We start from the raw sequence: 23,458 nt of genomic DNA, 5'->3' as shown, positions 1-23,458 counted from the left end.
TGTATGGGCGTTTGATGATTGAGTTTTTTGTTGGTTTTTTTTATTGTCTCTTAGCTTTTGATTTGTTGGTTGATTAAATAGCAAAAACACCGTTAAGTAAATTACATGAAAAGCTAGCTTAAAATGAAAAAGTTGTCTCTATTCATGTGTATGGTTTCAACTTCGAATAATGTGTTTGGTAATTAGTACTAAATGATAGGGACAATGATGGAAATTTAGTTAATTTTAGTTTGAAAATCTTTTGATAAATTTAATGGTCAAATTTGTTCTTGTTCAATCATCTCATTTTATTTATAAAATTTATTCTAATGTTTTACCATTAGAGAGATAATGCTAGATGGTAAAAGATTGTGAAAAAATAATAATTTTATAATTAAAGTTTTTTTACCATGAAAATAACACTATACATTTTACGAAAATTTATTCTAAAAATTAATCTTGGTACTACCATTTATACTAACAACCAAACGGGTTACAAAGAAATTGTATTTCCATCATGCTTGGAAAGTACTTCCTCTGTTTCACTTCATTATTACACTTGAATTTTGTACAGTTTTCAAGTACTCTCTTTGTTCATTATAGTTGTTCTCATTTTTCATTTTGGATTATTTTATTTGTTGTTTTCATAAAAATCTTTCTATTTATATCACAAATTTTGGATATAATTAATTTTATGCATTTTCATTTTAATATTTTAATAATGCTTATAGTCTCTATATATTTTCCACTAACTTAATTTTTTTTTTGGCTTTAAAAAAGTCAAAGTAACTTGTATAATAGGTTATAAGTCATTTGTCTCTTTCATTGCAAATAGGAGTAAATGGTTGAAAATTTGAAACAATTAAGTAATTTTAACAAAAGAAATAAAAAAATGAGCTTCGGGTAAACTTAATTTCAAAAACGAACGTCTTTATGTTCGAGTCTAAGGCTAGGTATGTTTGCAGTTACTAACAGTGAACAAAAAAATTGGTCAAAATTGTTTATTCGCAGTTATTAACTGCGAACAAAAGAGAGACAATGTCATAACGTTAGATGAGACAAAAAAAATTGAAAAAAATGTACAAAACATGACTTTCATTTTTTTTTGTCCCATCTAATAGTTACAACATTGTCTCCCTTTTGTTAGCAGTTAATAACTGCAAACGAACAATTTTAACTTTTTTTGACTAATTTTTTTGTTCGCTGTTAGTAACTACGAACATACTTGATCTTAGGCTCGAACATGAAAACGCTTATTTTTGAAAATAAGTTTACCCGAAGCTTAATTTAAAATTTTTTTTTTGTTAAATTACTTATATGTTTCAAATTTTCTAAAAGGTTAGACCTATATAGAATATATGTAATGTGGGCCCTTTATATGCAAACATATTAATGGTTGGCCATTTAGAAATAATTTTTCCTATTTTAAATATCTACGTACAATATCCTTAATGTTCACCGAGTAAGCGTGCAGTAATTACAATATCTTAAATGCATACTTACAATATTCTTAATGCACACCGAGTAACTTACTGTACATTTTCCTTTATGGGTCGACCCAATTAGAGATCGTCTCTCACAAGAATTTGTGTTTGATAATAAGGAGTCTTTGTTGGAAGTTGTTAGATTGTATCATATTCGTAGAAATGTAAAGTATAAAACCGAGACTTTCAATGAAATTGTAATTGTTTTGAAGTGTAAAAGGGAATGTACAAGGAAACTAAGGGCTAAGAAAAATATGTATTCATCTACATGGCACATTGTAATATACAAAGGGAGGCATAGATTTTGTGTATTAAGTAATGTTAATGTGTCAACTGGACACATTTATTTTACATCCTTTGTGATTAACAACTTAATTAGAAATTGTGTTGCCCAAGACCCATCAAGTAGGCTTCTGTTGTGCGACAGATGGTGAAAGATCAATTTGGTAATGATGTGACTTATAAACAGGTATGGTGTGCTAAGCAGCAAGCTCTTTTGTCAATCTACAATACTTAAGAAAATTTTTATCCTCTTCTTCCACGCTTTTTGAAAGCAATGCAACATTCTTACACGGGGACAGTGAGTGAGTGGTATTTCAAGGAAGACAATGATGTAGGTTTGTATGTTCGTAGTAATACTAGAAGCTTCCAACGTGTGTTTTGGGGCTTCAAAGCTAGCATAGAGAGGTTCAAGCATTGTAAATCTCTTATCGTCATTTCATTAATGGCACACACTTGTATGGTAAGTGCTGTCATATATTCCTGACTGCGATTGCCCAACATGATAACAAGGGAATCTTCCACTTGTTTTTGTTTTGGTAGAGAAGAAATGCATAGTTGCATGGTCTTGATATATGGCTTGTTTTCATAAGCAGGTGACGCAAAGGATGGGTTTATGTATTATATCTGACAGACATGCAGGCTTTTTAGTGACGATGGAGGAGCCAGAATGGAAACCACCTCATGTCCATCATAGGTTTTGCATATGTTATTTGCTTAGCAACTTTAACTGTCACAGGAAAAATGTCAAGTAGAAGTTGTTTGGTAGATCTGCAAAACAAAGCCAACCACCTAAGGTAATTGAGAGCTTGAGGACAATTGGAGTTGCTACGACATGGTGCATCAATTAGTGACGCAAGCGCACTTACTACAGTGGATACATGCCATTATTCTTCTCCATCACTCAACGATTGATAACACCACAAGGTATATCAATACAGCACAATACACTCCAGTTGCACCTTGACTAAATTTGGCCAAGTTTGTTTTATTCGTTGTAAACAACTACGAATAGAGCTTTAACCTTAGCGAATTGAAAGACTCTTATTTTTAAAACTTAAAATTTCCCAAAGCTTATTATGAGATTAAAAAATAAAAAATAATAAAAATTGAAAAAAAAAAAACCGCTTATTTTGTTCAATTTTTCACGAGCTACAGCCTATATTATCAGTGTTGGGTTATAGACAGATAAGTTACTTGCTGAACACACCTAAAACTTTCTCTGAGTCTTTAGCTTTTACTCTTCTCAATGTTGCAGTTCTCCCAATTCTCAATTCTCCTCTCAAACTAAACGGAGAAATATTATTGTGAATTTTAAAATAAAATAAATCAACTAGCATGAAGTATATAATAAGTTCAACAAAGTTAAAGAATGAAAGGGACATCAAATACTACAAACTACAAAGACAACATTAACACAACTCAAAAATAAATTGAGACGTTTATACAAATAGAAGTATTTGGTTTACCCCAAACAGCTCCCAAAGTTTACAGTTTCAGTAAAATGGTGTATATGTGAACACGTTGATCTAACATGCTACATGATTGTATAATAACTATCTTTACAAAAATCCCTATAAGCTTATACCTTGTTTTTTCTTCACTTCGGGTAAGAGTATCGATAAAAAGGTTGTTTTCTCCAGCTATGGTACGACTGTTTAAAACAAAACTTCATTACCAACACATTGAAGAATGTAAGCAAAGTTTTCCCTTTTTGAGCGAACAATGCGACAAAATGTATTGACGCACATGAACCTTGGCCAGGCAAAAAGTTATATCGTAACGCTCCCGCTTCTGTTGGATTAGCTACTGCTTTTTTCTCACTATACTAATCTCCAAAAGAATCAAAATTTACAAAAAAGCAGTCTAATCATCATCTGTTAGAATGGCGAAGGAAAAAGGTTTAAATTTGTAGCCATCACCATGGTAAAACTTGTTCTGGAATTCCACCCAGTGAAGCCTCAAAGCGTGCAAGAAGGCACTAAGAGTCTCCATCATAAGTAATATGAAAGCAGTTGCAAAGGTGAACACCGCAAGACCGATAAACCGGATAATAAGATTGTCATATCTGAAGGTATAGAAATAACAATCATTAGTGACAAGAATAAAAAAACATGACATATATCTTCATAAATTTACTTCTTAGCATAAAACAAGACCTAGCAAAATGTGCAAGCACAACAATAAAGTAGAAATCACGCAATGACGACAGCTGACTGAGGAGAGTTGTACGAATCAGAACAACGTAAAGTTATGCGTGCTTAAAAATAAACATTCAAACCAATAACGGCCTATTTGGTAGGTGGTGTTAAATGGTGATAATGAAAATGGTTTCTAGTGTAAAATTTCATCAAAGGTTCCACATTATTCCCATAGTTTTGAAATTTTGATCACAAAAAAAGTTTCTTTTTTACAAATTTCCATTACCACCTAATACCACCTCTCCCAATGGTAATGCATTGGAGTGAAATTTATGAAGAAATGAGATGATTGAAGTTGGACAAGCATGGCCATCAAGGTAGCCAAAAGATTTTTCAACCAAAATTACACTAGCTTTTCATTCCCATTACCATCATTTATTAAATTATTACCACCAACCAAACGGGCCGTAAAAGTCGTTTCATTGAAAACTTGAAAAGGACCCTTTTTATTTTTTCTATTACTTCTCCACTAGTAACCATAGGCCCAAACACTCTAATAGTTCATTCTTCAGTATTCTTCCGATCTGCCTGTTCTGCCACCACCCTCAATTCCCTTCCCGTTCCCAGCACCCTTTTCGTCCGCTTTCCATCTTCACCAAGCTCCCATCAACTGTCCTTATCCACCGTTTCTATCTTCACCCCACCTAGTACCACCTCCATTCATTCTCTCTTGCATCAATATCATTCAATAGAATAATGTATCACAATTTTTCCCTAATGAATCAAGAATACAAGAAAAGGGACAGAAAAGGGACAGCACTATCAGGTTAAGGATGAACTGAAATGTTGAAGTGTGGCTTGGATGAACAGACTAGTGCTTATGGGTGTTCTTGTTAATTTTGAATTTGAGGTGGTTTTTAACAAAAGAAACCCATTTATCAATAATAAATTGAAGTTACTAGTAGTTTATTAACTATATAACTCAATTAGGAGACTTAATAACTGATATAAAGGACTATTTTCTAATTGACAACTAAGCATAACTACAGAATCTAACTGATGTATAATCTTCACTTTTTAGTCCATTAATCAAAGAACGGCATAAGTTTTTAATAGTTAGTCTAAGAGATTTTGAGCATGAAGTTAAATGTATATATATATATACATTCAAAATAAAACACTTTTATTTAGACTTACTAATGCTTTAATTTATTTTTTTTTCATGATACACATAAGCCCAAGCAGGAGCAAAATGAAAGTTGTCTTCTCTTTCTTATATTTTCACAGGAAGGGGGAGGGATGGAGAAAGAGGAAAAGGAATGAATCACAAACACTTACCCCCAAGCAAGAAGCAGGACCTTCTCATAGAACACAGTGGATAGTTCCGAGTGAGCCAAACTGTAGTTATTTTAGCCATGGTCAATTTGATGAAAAAATCTGATTAATAGACATAAATTTGCAATCCTCAAAGCATATAAAACATTGTATGTTACCTCAAAGCCCAAAGACGTAGATAGGAAGCTGTATTTGAAACTGCACCCAAGACAAATTCTATAGAGTGTATTAATTGATGCACAAAAATCTCACTAAAATTAAAATCCTCATGATGATGTTGTCGTGCAGAGTCAGGCTCCCCCTCAGGCTCCATTTCAGATGAGTGAAGTATCCCGTATGTACGCCCTTGGAATCTCTTTGAAGATGGATTGTAAAAAGAAAGGATAAGAAGAAACATAAAGCTATATGCACAAACGAAGTGCAAGAAAGGAAACAACACAACATAAATCTTAAGATACATCATCCTAAACACTATTGCAGTCTAAAGATTCATTGTTCTTTGGTTTTGGATTATAATGGATGATACTCAATTCACTCATTATATCCTGTGCAATTCTTATTTACGTGAAGTTGTGGATGGTGTTTGCTATCAAAGCCCAATTGGAAACAACCTATTTGTTATCACTAACAAGAATAAGGTAGTGTACATCGGACTTTCCCAAACCCCTTGCAGGTGGGAGCCATTTCATGGTATTGGGGTAATGGAATGTTGTATTATGTATGTTGTTGTACACACTGTTGCAGTCCATCAAATTGCCATCTATGAAAACACAAGGGAAGAGGTATGTTTGAGATCTTCAACAACTAATGTTGATTTTGATAGCTTAGAAAGGACAGATTTGATTTACATTAAAGAATTGTCTTACAATTCACACACGGTTGTCATTCGTTAAATTAAGGAAAATTCTACATGATAACAACCAATTGTAAGGAAACACGACTGGTAGCATTTGCTAAGTTTCTTCCCATGGTAGCAACAAGGTATCAAGTTTATAAAAATCATAGCAAAATCAATTAAATATTTGTTAAAAATGAATGAAAAGACATATATGCCCTTTTTTGGATTTTATGTATTTTGAAAAATAAAAAAAGAGAAAAAAACAACAAACCCTAAACAATGAAGGCCCACCCTAGACCCACCCAACACCATCGAGCCACCCACCAGCACCAGACCACTCAACCCCCTCCTCCGTTCACCACCAGACCATCACGTTTTCCGTTAAACAACCCAGCCCAACCCTAACCAACCTCATCAACCACTACGACCATGACATTTGGCTACCACAAATGCTACTTTTTGACGGAATTTGTTACGGCTTTTATAAATTTGAAACCTTGCTGCTACCATGTAGAAAAAACTTCGAAAATGCTACCACTCACATTTTCTTAAAATTGGTTGCCACCATGTAGAATTTTCCTTAAATTAACTAATAAGACCTTTCTTCCATATTTTTCTTTAGCATAAACCAAGTACAATATTTCATAAATAAAGCAAGGAATTATGGTTGTACATAAGCCAATAAGATAAAAAGCTACCTCAGTCTGAAGTTTCTTCAAAATAAATGGCTTTGGGAAGAGCATCCAAGGAACTGCAATCACAGCTAAGAGCAAAAGTAATATCTGCAGATGACAAGCATCAATATGACAAAAGATATACATATTAAGAAGTAATAACAAATGAATGAGGAAAATTGCCTGAAGTGGTCTCTGCCCCCAAAATAACTCGTTTTCTCCAAGGTCATCAAAAGGACTCAGAAACATATAGATCATAACATGGTAGAGGTCTGCTTTAGATCCAGTGCACCACTTGATGATAATTAGAAGAGACAGATACCCAAAAAGGCTGTTGAGGAATATTATTTGAGGCACAAACTGATACCTAAGAACCAAAAATGATCTCAGTGTACTTACTACTTAAAGCATACATACTCGAAAGAGCAGACATTATATGAAGCCAAAGACCGCACCTTATATCCAATGAGTTGTTAAAGAACCATGCATTAAAGTAACTTAATATGATTCCCAAGTTCATTTGCGCCACACCCAACAATATAGACATTTTCATCTTCAGCGAGTTGAGAAATGGTAGCTCTGAACGACTTCCACGCCAACTGGGATCTACACCAAATGGGTACGGGTCCCGAAATTTGACTAGACCAACCGTATGAGAATCACTACGAAAAACATAAAGAAAAGAAAATCTTAGTGGAAATGATATAAATTATTAAAGACAGCAAGTAAATGGAGACAACCTTGTCAATCAATGGCATCTCGTACCTTGATTTGACAATCAACTAAAACATAGATCAAAAGAAAAACAGTTGTATGCGAAGCAGAATCTCACAGGTGTTACAACGCACTTTGCATCAATTGCTCCTCAAAATGACTAGTTGATAAAATATTCATTTTGAAATAGTAATCAAGATTTTATAACATTTGAGATTTTAGTATAAATTATACGTTTTACAATCTTAAAGTTATATGACTAGTATGGTAAAATAATAACTCTTAACAGTTTTCTTGGTGTACTGATTACAAAATGAGAATTTGCAGTTCAGCAGATTCAAAATCTGTGGAAAAGCAATCATTATATAACACAACAGCCTGCATTTTTATTCCATTGACAGCACAACCCTAGAACTCAGATTTTTGTATTGTGCTGTTGAAGGCTCTAGGCCTTTTGCAATGACATAAATAGTCAACCAGGACTTCAGAGAGGTCTGTTGTCTGACAGAACACCTGCTTTTGCTGCCTTACTAGGTGTTCATGACTTGGCCCAAATTTCAAATGCAGCATGGCATAGGGTCATCCAAAAAATATCAGCGTGTTTCAATGTTTTAGGGACAATTTTGAAGATCAAAATGAATAAGTGATCTCCCTGAAAACATATCACAAGTTAAAGAAGTTTCCTAGTGACCAGGAAAAGCAGCAGCAAATTTTAAGTCGCTAAAAGCCTAAAACATCAAAAAAACCACAATTAAACCCTGCAAAGTAACATTTGTATAGAAGTTGGCAACCTTCTGAAGTAAACTTTTCTAGCTTCCTATTAGAGTATGATGTTTCCCACAATACTTCCAGGATCGCCCTATGCATCATTATGCATCATATTACCTACATATCCTTTAGTGATGCTCAAAGGTGATTTAAATGTTTTGTAAAAAATAGAAGAATATTAGGTTTACCCAAGGAGTTCTAAAACATAATGTATTGCCTTTTCCATTACGTGTTCAAAAGATGCTTCTCAGAGGTGGAAGCAGATATAATATCGACATTCAAGACAATCGTTTGATCCAATACCACACTGGAATCTGGAGGTAACGGAGCAATTTATGAATGACAAAATCACTCCTCTTAAGGTGTATGCTAGATGCCATTTAGCTGAAACTATTACTCCTTTTGACAAAGCTCAGTTTAAGCGAAGGGAAAATGATTTCAGTCGAAACCCAAGTTTAAAGTCTTTTAACGACCTTATTAGTAATGCACCAAAGAATGTATTTTTCATATAATTTTTTCATTTGCAATTACTAATTGTTTCATTCTCAAATCTCTAACTCTTTACCACCAAATATACTGAAGGGCAACTGTACAATTCTTCCATGCTCAACAAGCTAAAAATACTTGTGCATTATGTTACTACCAATCACCTGCATGTTGTGTCTCTGCATTTGTAAGCAGATTGGCCAAATATATGGAACGGGACAGAGAAGAACTCATTGTAGATCAAGCCACAGTAAATTGAAAAAAGAGACATAAGAAGGATCACATATCGCCCACCAAATAGCATTTCCATAAAGCTGCCAAGTCTCTGCAAATAAAGGTCACATAGTAAGAAAAGTACATGAAGTTGGAGCAATGACGATGAATCAATTGCAACAAAAAACTCAAAAAGATGGGGAGAAAATATAGAATATCAGAGAACAATGTCAGGGGAGAAGAGGAGCAAAGAAAATTTCAACAGCCAAACTGGAACTATAATCAAACCAGTCAATAAATCTTTTCAATAGTGCAGTAGACCACAAACTATGTTGGGTCAGGATGTCCAGACTCCAGGCGTAAAAAACTTTTCATTAACGTGATTTTTTCTAGAATTCTCCCTTTATCTTGCTGGGTAACCTGGGCTGCTACACTTCCCAGTTCCCAAATTTAGATGACCCAATGAGTTTGCTAATTGCATATTTGGTTGTAGGCCCCATCACATGGTGCAAAATATTGCCCGCATCACTATATCATGACTTTGATATAAAGGTTTTATAAGCTTATCGCAAACAGAATATAGGCCAAGAAAACCGTGAGACCATCCGCATCGAACATGAAATCCGTTTTGCGGCCATGAGTGAAAACATACTTTTGTACTCTGCCCACAACCCCATCACTCTCCACTCACCCTCTTATTCTCCCCTCCACTCATTTTCCTCTCTCTCTCTCTCTCTGCCTCTCCCCCTCTCTCTCTCTCACCTCACACACATAATCCTACCGACTCATTTTTTGTGGTCTCTCTCTCTCTCTCATAATCTTCCCCCCTCCTTTTTTATGGTCTCTCCCTTCAAAAAAGTAAGATTAACAAAGTAGAAAGAATAAAATATAGTAATTTTAGCGAACCAAAGAGAGTAAGAACGATGTCATGTGCAAAAAAATCCAAAAAAAACTCATGATGCGCCCAAAACCCTTCAACAAAAAAGGATCTGTATGTCAACAAAAAGTCAAAGACATTTCCCAACAAAATGCCAGAAATTTGTAATACCTGTGAACTAAGCTTGCTTTCTCTAGCTATGAGGAATAACGCTAACAGCAGCAGGCATATTCCATGACCCCAATCCCCAAACATAACCGCAAACAAGAATGGAAAAGTGACTACAGTATAAACTGCAGGGTTGGCCTCTTGATATCTTGCAACACTGTTAAGAGAGCTCATTTAGAATATTATTATAAATAAAGAGGAAAAAACTTAACTCAACCAAACTATTTGGACTACAAGTTGCACTTTTAGACAGAATTTTGAAATTCAGACAACCAGCATTCGATAATTTGTAATCATTAAAAGCTGATGGTACAAAAAAAAGCAAGCAAAATAGAGTATGTTTAAGATGTTCAAATCATATATGAAACTCTGAATAATATATATTTGCAGCTGATAAGTGATAAGAACCACCTTATGATTTACAAGCCACACAACATCAAATCAGAGTTCATCCAAAATCAAAGACAACCCAATTTGAGACTTATCTCCCCTCAGCCTTAAGAATCTTATATGGGAAGTTTTAAAGAAATATATGTGCCAATAAATAAAAAAGTGTGCATCACTTAGGAGAAGCTTTATGAATAAATATAATGAACTCACCAATATGTATCAATGTTTCAATAATAAACTCACCCGTATGCATCAACGATTTCTTGAAATGCATTTGTGTACTGGTTCGTTTTGAAGTAGGTTGGAGGAGATTCCGTAATATCCATCGCATGAAATATTATACCTACTTGTGAATTACTATGAAAAGTTGCACGCTGAAGAGCCTCTTGAATCTGTGAACAACAAATGCTGGTTCCTTAACAGGAAATAAACTTCTCAAAAGAAATTGAAAAACCAATTCCAATGATACATTGCTTGACGAAAATGATTAGAGTATTACCTGACTTTTAGCAGATAATGGGCACCAGCCTTCCCCAACTAGGCATTTTTTTGTCACATCAAAATTCAGCATGTTCATGGTATCATATACAGCTTTTTCCCTTCTTACCTGTGAATGTTCAAATCTGACATCAGCACTCAAACAGAACCACAAAAAAGAGGACATAAAACACTGGTGCAAGAAGAGCGTGAAAGATGAAGAGAATCCTGATGAATGATAGCCATAGGAGACAAGGAAACAAGGGATTTAAGACGATGAATGCCTACGTGTGACCTACAGTGTTGATTTTGACTGATTACGTAATATGCAGTAACCAGCAATAGTTCTAATTAATAAAGTGCACTTTCATGTTAATCATAATTACAGCCGGTAAATAGAGCTACTCAAAGAGATTAATATCTTCCTGTTGTATACCACAAAAAAATGGATGTTCGAATCATGCATTGACGAGAACAAACAATAGAGTCAGTACAAAACCAGATCTAAATGCAGATTCAGAAATGTCAACACATATATTACCAAATTCATCCATCTTGATAGGTGGAAGCTGATATCAGAAAGAGCTTTGTTGCGATGACGGATCCCAGCATCCAGAGTGGCTTCCAAATCAGCCAACCGTGAAGAAACCTGCAAACACAATGAAATGTTTCATGTGGTTCCATTGTCAAATCGAGGTTGGAAGGGCAGTGATTATGTTCACCCAGCAACTTTAAAAAATGAACGAGCATTACGTTTAAAAAACAAATATCATAATAAAGCATATATTCCCTCCTATTCATTTCATATGTCCCATTTGGGATTTCGCACTAGTCACCAATCACCATAGTGTAAAAATAAGGTCACATCGCATTGCATCAGCCGCGTTGTAAAGGTTTTCAAAATAAACGAACCGATATTCCCCGTGTTGTAAAGGTGTAAAAAAATCGCGTTTTAGGCCATATTAATGGATATCTTACGGTTTCGACCGATATTTAGGCATTACGATAATCGCATCACTCTTGTTACCGCATCACCATTCCGTTACCTCGATCGCAACCTTACTGCATTTTTACACTGCCAATCACTCTTAGTATGTATTTTAATCTTAATTTATAAGTTAAAACATAGTCAAGTAAGATCTTGTTTGATTTTTCTCGATGTGAATTGTATTAATATCAACTTTTTATAATTTAAAATTATGCACCATTACAGATATCAAAGATCGAATTAGTGCATCGACAAGCGTGCAGAATCAAATGGGACATATGAAGTGAATAGGCGGGAGTATCATATTATATACCGAAAATTACGGACTAACATTCAAATCCTTAAGAAAAAAATCACCAAACCTTTGAAAGCCCCAATTTGCTCTAACTTATAATACAAACAAATACACTAATCACTAGTGGTCCCTTAATGCTTCAAATATTCGTTTCTAGTTTTTTTATGAGTGTCAGGGAGAGGGATTATGATGTACACATCATAGCCAGTAGGGTCTATCAGCTTTAACTAAGCAATAGCAAAGAATCTAATTGATTCATGACTAAATTTTAATTACTAAATAAGAGGAAGGGGCAATCAAGTGAGATGATGATTAAGTCCATTGTCATTCGCGGTTTAAAGTTGTCATTCACAGTTAAAAGTTTAAATCACCACAACTCCAGCCCCAAAACCGTTGAACCTCCCTTAGATACAAAAAAAAAAAACAGCCATCTAACTTTTTCTTAGAAGTCAAAACTCAAACCACTGAGATTTCTCGAAGAATCATCGTCTGGCATGGATTAACCAAGGGAGACATGACAGAATGAGAGGATTCATGTTTGCAATTCACTAAAGTTGATCGTTAGCAAAGTTAAAGATATCAATTAATGGGTGGTGGTCATATAAACCTCTAAGGCTCCAAAAACAGCGCCTTGACGATCCAAAGTGAACCATCAAATGGCTAAATTCAGCTTTTAAATGATTTATAGAAATTAAATACTCCCACCGTCCCCATAAGTTTGCCGATATTTCTATTTTGGTCGTCTCTTTTACTTTGCAACATTTCTATTTTGGGTAATGTTTCCACCACTTTCTTTGATTTTTATCCACATATTCTCTCATTTTTTCAATCTTATCCACGCAACTTAATTATCCCAACCATTTTCTTAATATGCATGCAAATGTTTGCTGCAGCAATCTATTGAGGATAGAGGAATTATAAGGCAATAAGACCACAATATGGATTATGATAGTGTTTGTGGGCTGTGACTGTACAAGACTGCAGCAGTGCTCCACATCAGTGGAAATCCCTTTTTTTGAAGGGGGGAGGGGGGGACACTGGGAGGTTATCAGAAAATATGTTGAATTCTTCGCTGTTATAACCAACCATTGCAAAAGAAAATGAATTCATTTTCTTACTTAGACCAACCGTTTTTCAATGTCCTTTTTTTGATTTCTTTCCACTTGAGACCTTTCTGTGTTTTTCCTGTTCTTCCAATAATACATAAAGCGTCATAAAACACAAAGCCCCTCCATAATACCAGAGTAATTATTCAAATCCTTAAAATTGCATCAAGGTGAAAAAAAAATGTTTTACGGTCAATCATACGGAGTGGAAAGGCATAGTTGACCCACAAAGAACCAAAATTTTGACACATTGCAGTCAAGCATTGTTCAGCCTGAAACCAGATTGACCAGATATGATATTATCCTTATCCACAACAATCCAACCCAAAATTCCAACCTATCCAAATCTTTTTGATGGGTGTTGTAGAAACAGTATCATCATTTCTTTTTCTAGATGAGTAAAAATAATTTCCTTCTTACCCAACCAAAGAGAGGCCTCGAAAAAATGAAATTGCAGTGAAGTCGTCTATCATAACAAAATATTGCATAAGAAAACCATGTGGAAGTAGACTTACTTCCTTATTGATTTGCCTTTGCTTGCTTATTTCTTCAGGAACAGGATAGCAATTAGCACCAAATGCTTCACAAATTTTTAGGATTTTCATTCTTGCCTGCTCTCCAGAAAAGAATACAACAAAAATTGTCTTCTCAACCTGCATGGAATATTCACAGAACCAAGGAGCTTTAAATCAGAATAAATCTCTAAAACTCTTTTTTAACTAAAAAAGATACACAACAATGGGAAATTTATTTTCCTAGAGTAAAGGGAATACTCAGAGAGTTTTACATGTTAATCCATTATAATTAATATAGCAACAAAAACAGCCCAAAAAGAAAATGGCTCCAGAAAGGACCAAAACATGAACTCGATGACTTCTAACAGTCACCTGCTGACAAAATGTTCCAAAAAGAGAAAAGAAGAAAAATAAAATAAACAACGAATAGTAGTGAAACTTTTTTTTCCCTTTGCAACATAGGTAAAAAGAAGTAAACAGACCACAGTAAGTAAACTGAGAAAATTTGCACCCCAGAACATGTTAAAAAGACTGACCACTTCAGCTGATGTAGGATCTGTAATATGCACATCGGCTGGTGTCTGATTGAAAAGCAAGTTGCCTCTTGTGGCACGAAACAACATTCTCTCAAATTTAAGAAGTTTGGATTTACATATGATTCCACAAATACATCGGACACCAGATTGTACTGGAGTTCCACGCAACTCCTGGAACATTGATTCTTTGTAGTTAAAAAATATAACTAAAAGCTCAATGGAGAGAAAGCTCTAGGGCAACACATGTAGTCACCTGTTCCAGTAAAGATGATGTATCAGCATAATCATCACTTGAATGAATATTCTCTAGTTCAGTTTCTTCTGCGACTGCAGAACTCTTTCCTGGTACAAGGAAGGCTCCTGCCTGATTGATCAATTCAATATAAATAAGATTAAAAGAGGATAAAATATTTATATAAAAAGGCTGTATGCAAGCAAATGACTCAAATAGTTTAACTTTCATTGCTTGACAGCTAATATAGAGGTGTTCAATCAAGTTAAAAAGAAGTTTCAGCGGAAAAAAACAAACTATGAATAAACACAACTATTGCTTGCCAGCACAACAAGGTGAGAACTCCATTAACCAAATACAACAAAGCTGTAAAAAGATCAGAATAATCACTAAAAAATTGAGACCACTTTTAAGCTGAGGGAGAAGACAGAAAGAGAGGGGGAGATATGATGAGATTTAGGTGGAAAACACCTTTGAGGACAAGATTTTACTCTCTAGATACATATTCCTTGTGTAGATGTCCCAAAATAAGATTGGATAGCATTAGTGTTCATACTTGCATTGAAGTATGTTAAATTGAAACAACAGCTCCACCCTGAATCTGCACAAAGCTTCTCTCATTGTTGAAAGTCATTAAGAGGCTCCATCATTGGTTCAACATCAAAAGTTATATATCATTCTGTGATAAATTGCTCTTATCACTGTGGGAAGAGAGAAATAAAATGAAGAAACAAGAAAGAAATCAGTAAGATAATGTAGCATTTTTGAGTGCTTCAATACTCTCAAGATTCACCTTATTCATATATCCTATTGTTCTTTATAAATCTGTCATGAATTAGACCGTCATCACAAAATCATGCGTATATAAACATCAAGCCTAAAGACCTGAAAAAAACTCTATTACAAGAATGATTTTATAACAAACATAACAAACTAAGGGCTATCCTTCACAGAATCAGCAAACTAAAGGCTATCGTTAATAGAACTAGTTGTGCGGGTACAGCGGGCAAAACAGAATATTTCATCCTTTACTCTTGTTATGCCTTTTTCAGGTAATAGACTGAATTTTCCACATTGTTGGTGTGACACATTCATCTTTTCAAGTGAAGTGTCAAACGTGCAACATTCAACTTCTACCATTAACCAAGTATTAAGTAATAACAATGTCTTTTGGATCCAGTATTCTGGTTATTCAAACCAAGAGAACATCTTCCAATAAAACTTTGTGAAGTCTTGCAAGTTCTGAATATTCCTATGAAGTGTAAGGTCCATAGAACAAATATAATCTACATTGTTCCATCATCCACGTCGTTGCATCACAGCCGCATTGTAAAGGTTTTTGATTGATTAGGGTTTTTTTTGCTGATTCCTCCCAGTAAATTCATAAAATAAGGAGGAAAAAAAGGAGAGGAAAAAAAAAAAGAAAACCTTCAACGCAGGCCACCAAACCCTTCCGGCACCAATGCTTCCACCTAACACAAAACACCTAGATACTGTCTGTATTCCCCCACTAGCTTTCTAACCGGTTTCAACACAAGGATAGCATCCCAGCCTCCTTCCAAGTTACACCTCAAAAAATGTTTTCCTATCTACCAAAATTTTTACTTCTGGTTCCGACTGAACACTAACTAATCAAAATGCAAATTCAAGTTCCGGAAATCTGGTATTAAAAGTGCCTAGCGACATCCTGGGGGCAGATTCCCCACGGGCAGGGGGATAGGGGACACAGCAATCTCCGAGGATCTTGAATATATCATTTTTGGGAAGAATCTCGACAATAATCTCTCTAAGATTCCCAGGGATCAAGGTTGTTGGAACTCTTCCCCTCTTCAGCCGCAACAACCACAAAACTCCAAGTTGACCACGAAAGTGGCTTCATGACCAATACCAGATACGCATCCAAGATTTTGCACAAGCATCCACTTTAATTTGAACCGAGTTTCAAGCACCAAGCAGCTAAAGTATGAAACTGCCCTCAACAGATATTGTTTCACCTCTTAAAACAAGGGAGATGGAAAGGAGAGCAACTCTGCAGATATACTAAATTGTTTCCCTTCACCAAACTTCTTCATCTATATCTACACCAAGATAGTATCAAGATAACTAAATGACTCCACTTGCCAAAGTCAAGTGATGCCTTAACACACCACAAGTTTATGAATTTTCCAAACTAATAATTCAGTGCATTATCACAAGAAATTATCTGCTTCATTAAGTTGCTTATGGTAAGATTGTTGTTTAGGGCAGTGATGAGCAAGAATCTTCATTTTGATTTTATTAGAGGCAAAGAAGCACTTTGGGGTATGACTCGAATACATGTTTCTATGTTACTCAAGCTCTTCATTTTACTTCAAGTACATGTGTCACTCCTTTACATTCCAAAAACCGTACAAACATTTTAACACTTCATGTCAGACGAAAAACACTGAGATTTTTAGGAAAATAATCACGTTTGGCACTTGGACGATACCCATATTCAAGAATTCCCCGGTCTAAAGAATATTAATGCAACTTCTATGCTTATAAGTTATAACATTGTGGTCTTGTGTGATTTTTGTACAACGTCATGAATCGGATATGTTTATTGTTGAGTTTCTTTGACTAAATCTCAACTAATATGATTACACACCCTCCAGCTTGCTTAGCAAATTCAACTTTCCCCACTTGAAGAAGTTGTCTTATACCACAGTACTATATAACAAAAGAATCGAATAAGTAATGGTATCCATCAGAGGGACACCATGTCATCATGTGGAAAACTGCAACTATGAAAAGCCAAATGACTCCTCTATTCATAAAAAATCCTACCAACCTTAACTTCCAACCACAAGGATGTTAATGGACAAAGAAAACCAGCAATACGAAAAAACGGAGCTTATATGGAAGAAATATCGAACACCAAGGAGACATACTTGCACAGTTCAGGAACAGAAACATTCTTTATTTGCAGAAATAGAAGGTAGCCAAGGGGCAAAGACAATTAATAAAATTACTAACATAAAGAAATCCTAAATACTCGTACACATGCATACCTTCTGCAAGACCATCTTAAATTCTAGAAGCTCATTATATGTCTGATGTAACTTCTCACTATTCAGATTCATTTCGATCAGCTCGTGTTCATGCTCAACTAGGCGTGCCTACAAAAAAGGGAAAACTAAGTCATTTTGAAACCTACATGAAGTTACGAGAATCATAAGCTAACAAGAAGAAATTTTGTACATGTTCCTCACATTAAGTCATAATACTGTCTTAAAAGGAACATATTTTAAGCGGTAATGTCTGCTTTAGACACATATATGATTGGTGGTACCGTCAAGAATTAATTCAATGTAACGACATGGAGTATTAATTACTAGTTTGCATTTCCCTTTTCTTCTCAAGGTTCTCCTTTGATTTTCTAACAAGCCTTCTGCTAGACTTTTTAAATGAAGTGACAATAGAATATTCCAAGTTGTTTCATTTTTTTGTGGTTCAACTTAGGATTTCAAAGGTTTTTTATTCGAAAATCAATGTGGGCATTATTCGAATGCCTATAAAGAGACTCTCCCTGTGGGTGGTTCGGAATATAAGAAGAAAATGTACGTATGAAGTCTTAACCGCAATTACAACATGACTGTTTTGAACAAATCTTTAATGCCAAAATACCAATGGCAGTATAAGAACACATGACAACATAATGTAGAAGGTTGATTAATCCATTAGAAACCAAAGCTAAGTGTTAAATATTAGTAAGATAACTAAAAACAGGTATTTAAATCATAAATTTTAGCCCCAGAAAACCTCTCTCTTGTAAATTTATTCACGTATTTTGAAACTTTCTCTTATCATTAGTTTAGTATTTGCAAAGAGGCAATGTCAATCAGATAAAATTACTAAATGTGAAACACAAATTCTTGTGAGAGACCATCTCTAATTGGGGTGGCACAAAAAGGAAAATATAGAGTAAGTTTTTCGATAGGCATTAACAATATTGTAAGTAGGCATTTAGAATATTGTAAGTACTTAAGTACTTACTCGGTAGGCATTAAGTTAGACATTAAAGATATTGTGAGTAGGCATTAAGGATATGGTAAGTAGGCTAGTAGGCTAAATCTCTCAGTAGGTATTAAGAATATTGTAAGTAGACATTTTAAGTACTTTTTCGGTGGATATTAAGTATATTATAAGTAAGCATTTTAAGTACTTTTTCGGTGGACATTAAATATATTATAAGTAGGCATTAAGGATAATGTAAGTAGACATTAAAAATACAATAAGAGACAATCTTTCAGGAGACCGGCTGAAAGAGAAATGGGCACAAGTTTTTTTGCATCAAATACTTTTGTATTGTAGGAGTATAAATCATTATATTGTTTCAATTTTTGGATAATATGAAAAAATAATATATAATGTGTTGTTGAATAGAAGCCTCAAAAATATAATACTAACATATTCCATTCCATGATTTCTTAGCAATAGAGGGCACCTAAACGAAGTATAAATTAATGTAATAGTACAAGGCAATTAGACAATAATCCCTTCTCTAAATAAATACATAGTTCCCTTCTGGGAACACCACAAAATATATTAACATTATATTATCTCCCCTTGTCAAGTACTGTCAACTATATATACATGTTTGACCATGTTCCAGCCACGTTTACCGATACTTGAGCACTTCCAATATTCACATTTTACATTATCCTTTAATCTCTATTCCAGTCAATGTGTGAAACCTATTCAAGAATAGCGGAAGTAGTACTTAAAGGCAGTTTTCTCATACTTATCATCTTTAACTCAAAGTTTCTATCTTTCTCTAAAAAACACATTTAAAGTTAAAAATAAACTAAATATAAATTACTGTCTCAATGTCAATAGTCAACAATAGACAGCTTTTTACAACTTTGATAACAATCAAAAAAAAGGGATAACCTCTAAATCCTCCAACTCAAGATCAGGTTGCATCCCAAAATGACCAGAAATTGCCAATCCAGCTTTACTGATTTGATCTTTGAAAAACCGCAATTTTCTTGACATCTCTGCACACCGTTTCACCTGTAAAGAAACATCTAGTCATGAATTAGACAGAACACAAAAGCTACATTTGTCTAGACCGGTACTAATCTTAGGGATTCGTATATATCCGGTATCCACACCTTTTTAGTCAAAAAGTAATTTTTTTTGTTTGGTAGATTGATTCTCGTAATTCTCATATAAGGATGGTTCTCACCTGAATTTCTTCCTATATATATGTGTGTGTGTGTGTATATATATATATATATACTGATTTCAAACCTGTTCACTATATTCAACAATAAAACATCTAGTAGGAAAACAGGGAAGAGAAAGGAAAAGGTAGGAAAAAAGTTGGGGTTAGATTACTTAAAATAGTATTGTCACAACTAAAATGACATTTCCCATTATGGGAAATGCTGCAATTATTATGAAAGGTGTAAAGAAACCGCATTTTATGTTGGCCAAGATGTATCTTATGGTCTTAGCCGCATCACCGTAAATATTGCATCATTATGACTATGATCACCATTGCAACTTTTTGCATACTTTTTCACTATGTTTAAGTCTAAACACGTGTAATCTATGGAACACTAATAACATTGTAATTTTACATTAAGAATAATTTTATAAGGGCGTGTCAATATGGGTGTCCAATGACAAAAACACAAAATCTTTGAACCTAAATTTTGTTTATATGAATTTTTTATTATCTTTTCAAAAAACTAGCCTATAAAATGTTAAAATGTGAAATAGTGTTAATGATGTTAGTGAAAGTCATTGACATGATTGCATCATAATGAATTAATGACAACTACATGACTTTATTGTTGAAGTGCTCATTGTGCTCACATGTGAGTACTCCCACATCGAAAAAAAGTAAAGAGAGTAGTAAACCTCCTTTAGGTTGTAAGTGGGTTACATATTCTCCTCCTTGTTTAGGTTCATGGACATTTAACCAACCCACTAGTTAACGGGCCTTTAATTTGATGCATAGTTTCCTAGGCTCATCATCTAAATATATCAAGTAATAATAATGCGTTAACTCATCCTCCCTTTAATTTTTGATAAACAAAAGAAAGCATGTTAAAGAAGCCAATTCAAACTCAACATTGTTTTAAGGGAAAAAACATAAAGGTTTTAGGCATTCCACATGTGAGTTCATCGGAGTCCTCTGACATCTAAGATCATCAACACCTTGAAATTAAGTCAAGGTGAAGATGGTTATGAGGCTGTTGGGTTCAGTCATTGGCATCTAGGTTCCATTCTTTTGGTATTTTATTGGGTTCAAAACTCAAGAACCTTCTTCTAAAGCCAAAACTTGGTGAATCAAGAGGAGGAAGAAGCCATAAAAGAAAAAAAGAGAGATATTGAGGAAGGAAAAATAAAAGAAAGGAAGCCATGATGTTGTGTATGCATGTCTTCAAGAAAAATTTATATTTTATATTCTAAATGATATTATTATGATACGCAAAACAAGAAAAGAGGCTCATAATGCCTCTTATTGCTATTGGAAGAAAAAAGGAAATGTGTATTTTTTTATTCAAATTCTTGTAAACTGTATATTTGTTTGTAAAAAGGGCTCATATCAACCCTCATTGGATGTTCATTCTTAATAAGGTTTGTAACCAATTTGATGGGCTAAAAATTCTAAGGACATCCACATGTGACAGGAAGTGTTGAAGTGCATATTGTCACCCACATGTGAGTTGTCCGCATCGGAGAAAAGAGAAAATAGTACATCACTTTATAAAATTGAAAAGTAACTCCTCCTACCTACCAAATTGGTAGGTGGCGAACCTCCTTTGGGCTCGTAAGTTGGTTACACTTCTTCCTTAGTTTGTATTGTCAAGGCCTAATGACTGTGATCTGAATCATGGATAATTGATCAACCCATGTATCAAATACTATCCTGACTAAAAACCTTTTTTCTTTTGATAAGCTATAAACATTAGTGATCATGAGTAAGATAATAATTGCAATTTTGCAGCAAGCAACCTGATATTAAGGTTGGGTAAGCTCAAAAAAATTTAATGGCACTAGCATGTTATGGCGGAGTGGTTAATTTTAAACTAGTTTTGCATCTCTCTTCCTAAAGTCAAGGGAAAACTTTTCCAAAAATTTATTTATCAGTTTACATGTCTATAATGCATGTAGCAACTACAAGAATAGAGAGGAAGTATAAACCAATCACAAGTGAGCCCCAAGATATAAATGTTAACAACCATAAACAAGAAGCTCCAAACAACTAAATCCCTAACAAGCCCTTCCAAAATTCAACTAGAATGCACTTCAACTTCACCTACCACCTCCTGTTTCAATGTCTCACTAAACCTTGACAACCTTGGCAAACACATTTTGTTTCAAGATAAGATCTCTTAGGAAGAGAGCTTACCAAGTTACCTCGAAATCTTAGTTGCAAAATTGATCGGCTTAAGATCTTTAACCTAAGCACTCTACTCTTTATTAACCTTACTAAAAGGATGAATAGACAATTTTTTAAACAGAAAATTTGCCTTTTTAAGAAGAAGAAAACTTTTCATAAATGGATGAGACCAAGTAGAACAGGTATAAAGTTCTTCACAAGCATTGAAATTTTCATTAATGGGTGTTCTTGTTGTGAAGGTGGTTGTTTTATCTTGTTTTTTAGGCATCGGGGTGGTTTATTTACCCCGATGTTTCTTTGATTTATACAAGTTATTTTATAATTGAAACTCATATATTGTTTCATATAGTTAACCCCAATCTTTTAGGATTAGTCGATTAGGTACTATGTAATTGGACTAGTAGATTTTTTCTTCTTTCCCCAACTTATGTATAATTTTAAATGTGCACACCTTCTAGTAGAAATATCGTTCTGCATATACTCGAGTGTTTTCCGCTTCACTATTATTTAAACAAAGATTTCTACGTACATAAGTATTGACAGAATAACTACCTAGATTGAACTTGATAGAAAAAAAGGAGGTACCTGGTTTACAAATGTTCTTTGGAAAGGGCTCTTATCAACATTTAACTGCACAACCAAAAGCAAAATAAAATCAACACGATGAACATCTCAATTGTATCAAAATCAAACATGCATCTAGGTTTAGAAAATCGGGCATAAATGATACTCATCTCGCTGCATATGTAATATTTATGATGTTCAAAGCTAACTAATTCATGCCATTCGCTGTCACAATTGAGATATATTATATCCTCAAGGCTCAAAGAAAAGTTAGTTCTGCTTAACTGCAATATAAACATAAGTTGTGACCTTCGATAGCTCACTTATCTCCTACTTTGTAGCACCACGATTCTTCCTCTCTTTGTGAATCAACTTTAAAATGATAAAATGCAACAGAGCCGCAATAATATTTATCAAGTGGGATACTATTACATTTCTATTTAGCACCTCACATCACAATCTCAAGTCATCAACACATCCAATACCGTTGAGATCTAAGATGATGCAAATCAAAATTTAAAGTAGATAGTTCAATACTAAAGTTTCATCAAAAATATAATCAAAATGATGGAAAACATAATGTGTGATTTGGAACACCAAATTAATAACTTAAGCGCGATAACAGCTCATGATTTCTACATGATCTACTAAAAAAAGCATTAAAAAAGATAATATTACGAGATGAAAATGAAAACATAGATACCTCACGAAATTGAAGGAGGCCGAGTTCACCGAGGTAAGAAATGGCACGATGAGCTGATTCCACAGGAATAATCAACTGAACAAACGCCATTTTTTCTGAGCGCATCAAATCCATTGACGGTAGATTGTTGATGTACTCCATCTTCCATTAACGAATCTTCCTTGTTTAAGGAAGGTGAGAAGAGAAGAGAGATCGAATCGGTGAAAAGTTGCGCAATTAAGATGCAGGGAGAAGGGAACGAGATCTCTCACTCGCCTATTGTTTGCGGACTCTGCTACCCGGACCTTGCGAGTGCGACGGAAATATTTCTTATTA

At 34.4% G+C, this 23,458-nt stretch overlaps 1 protein-coding gene across 2 annotated transcripts; it reads right to left on the bottom strand.

Moving 5' to 3' along the window:
- Positions 1–3,134: 3,134 nt before the first annotated feature.
- On the bottom strand, positions 3,135–23,458 carry LOC130797754 (V-type proton ATPase subunit a1). Of its 2 annotated transcripts, XM_057660496.1 has the most exons (18): positions 23,144–23,458; positions 22,462–22,506; positions 19,410–19,532; positions 17,528–17,635; positions 14,517–14,627; positions 14,264–14,434; positions 13,728–13,865; positions 11,365–11,472; positions 10,846–10,953; positions 10,590–10,738; positions 9,960–10,113; positions 8,863–9,023; positions 7,186–7,392; positions 6,914–7,097; positions 6,755–6,838; positions 5,377–5,573; positions 5,222–5,281; positions 3,135–3,810 (listed from the first exon to the last, which is right to left on the bottom strand). In XM_057660496.1, the coding sequence occupies exons 1-18, from the start codon at positions 23,282–23,284 to the stop codon at positions 3,609–3,611; spliced, it is 2,451 nt and encodes an 816-aa protein (XP_057516479.1). In that variant the 5' UTR covers positions 23,285–23,458; the 3' UTR covers positions 3,135–3,608. The 2 variants fall into 2 exon arrangements, with proteins under 2 accessions (XP_057516479.1, XP_057516478.1); XM_057660495.1 differs by having other exon boundaries at positions 6,755–7,097.

This window comes from Amaranthus tricolor, chromosome 13, assembly GCF_026212465.1.
Source record: "Amaranthus tricolor cultivar Red isolate AtriRed21 chromosome 13, ASM2621246v1, whole genome shotgun sequence".
Taxonomy (NCBI): domain Eukaryota; kingdom Viridiplantae; phylum Streptophyta; class Magnoliopsida; order Caryophyllales; family Amaranthaceae; genus Amaranthus; species Amaranthus tricolor.
This window is presented reverse-complemented; position numbering and strand designations above follow the sequence as displayed.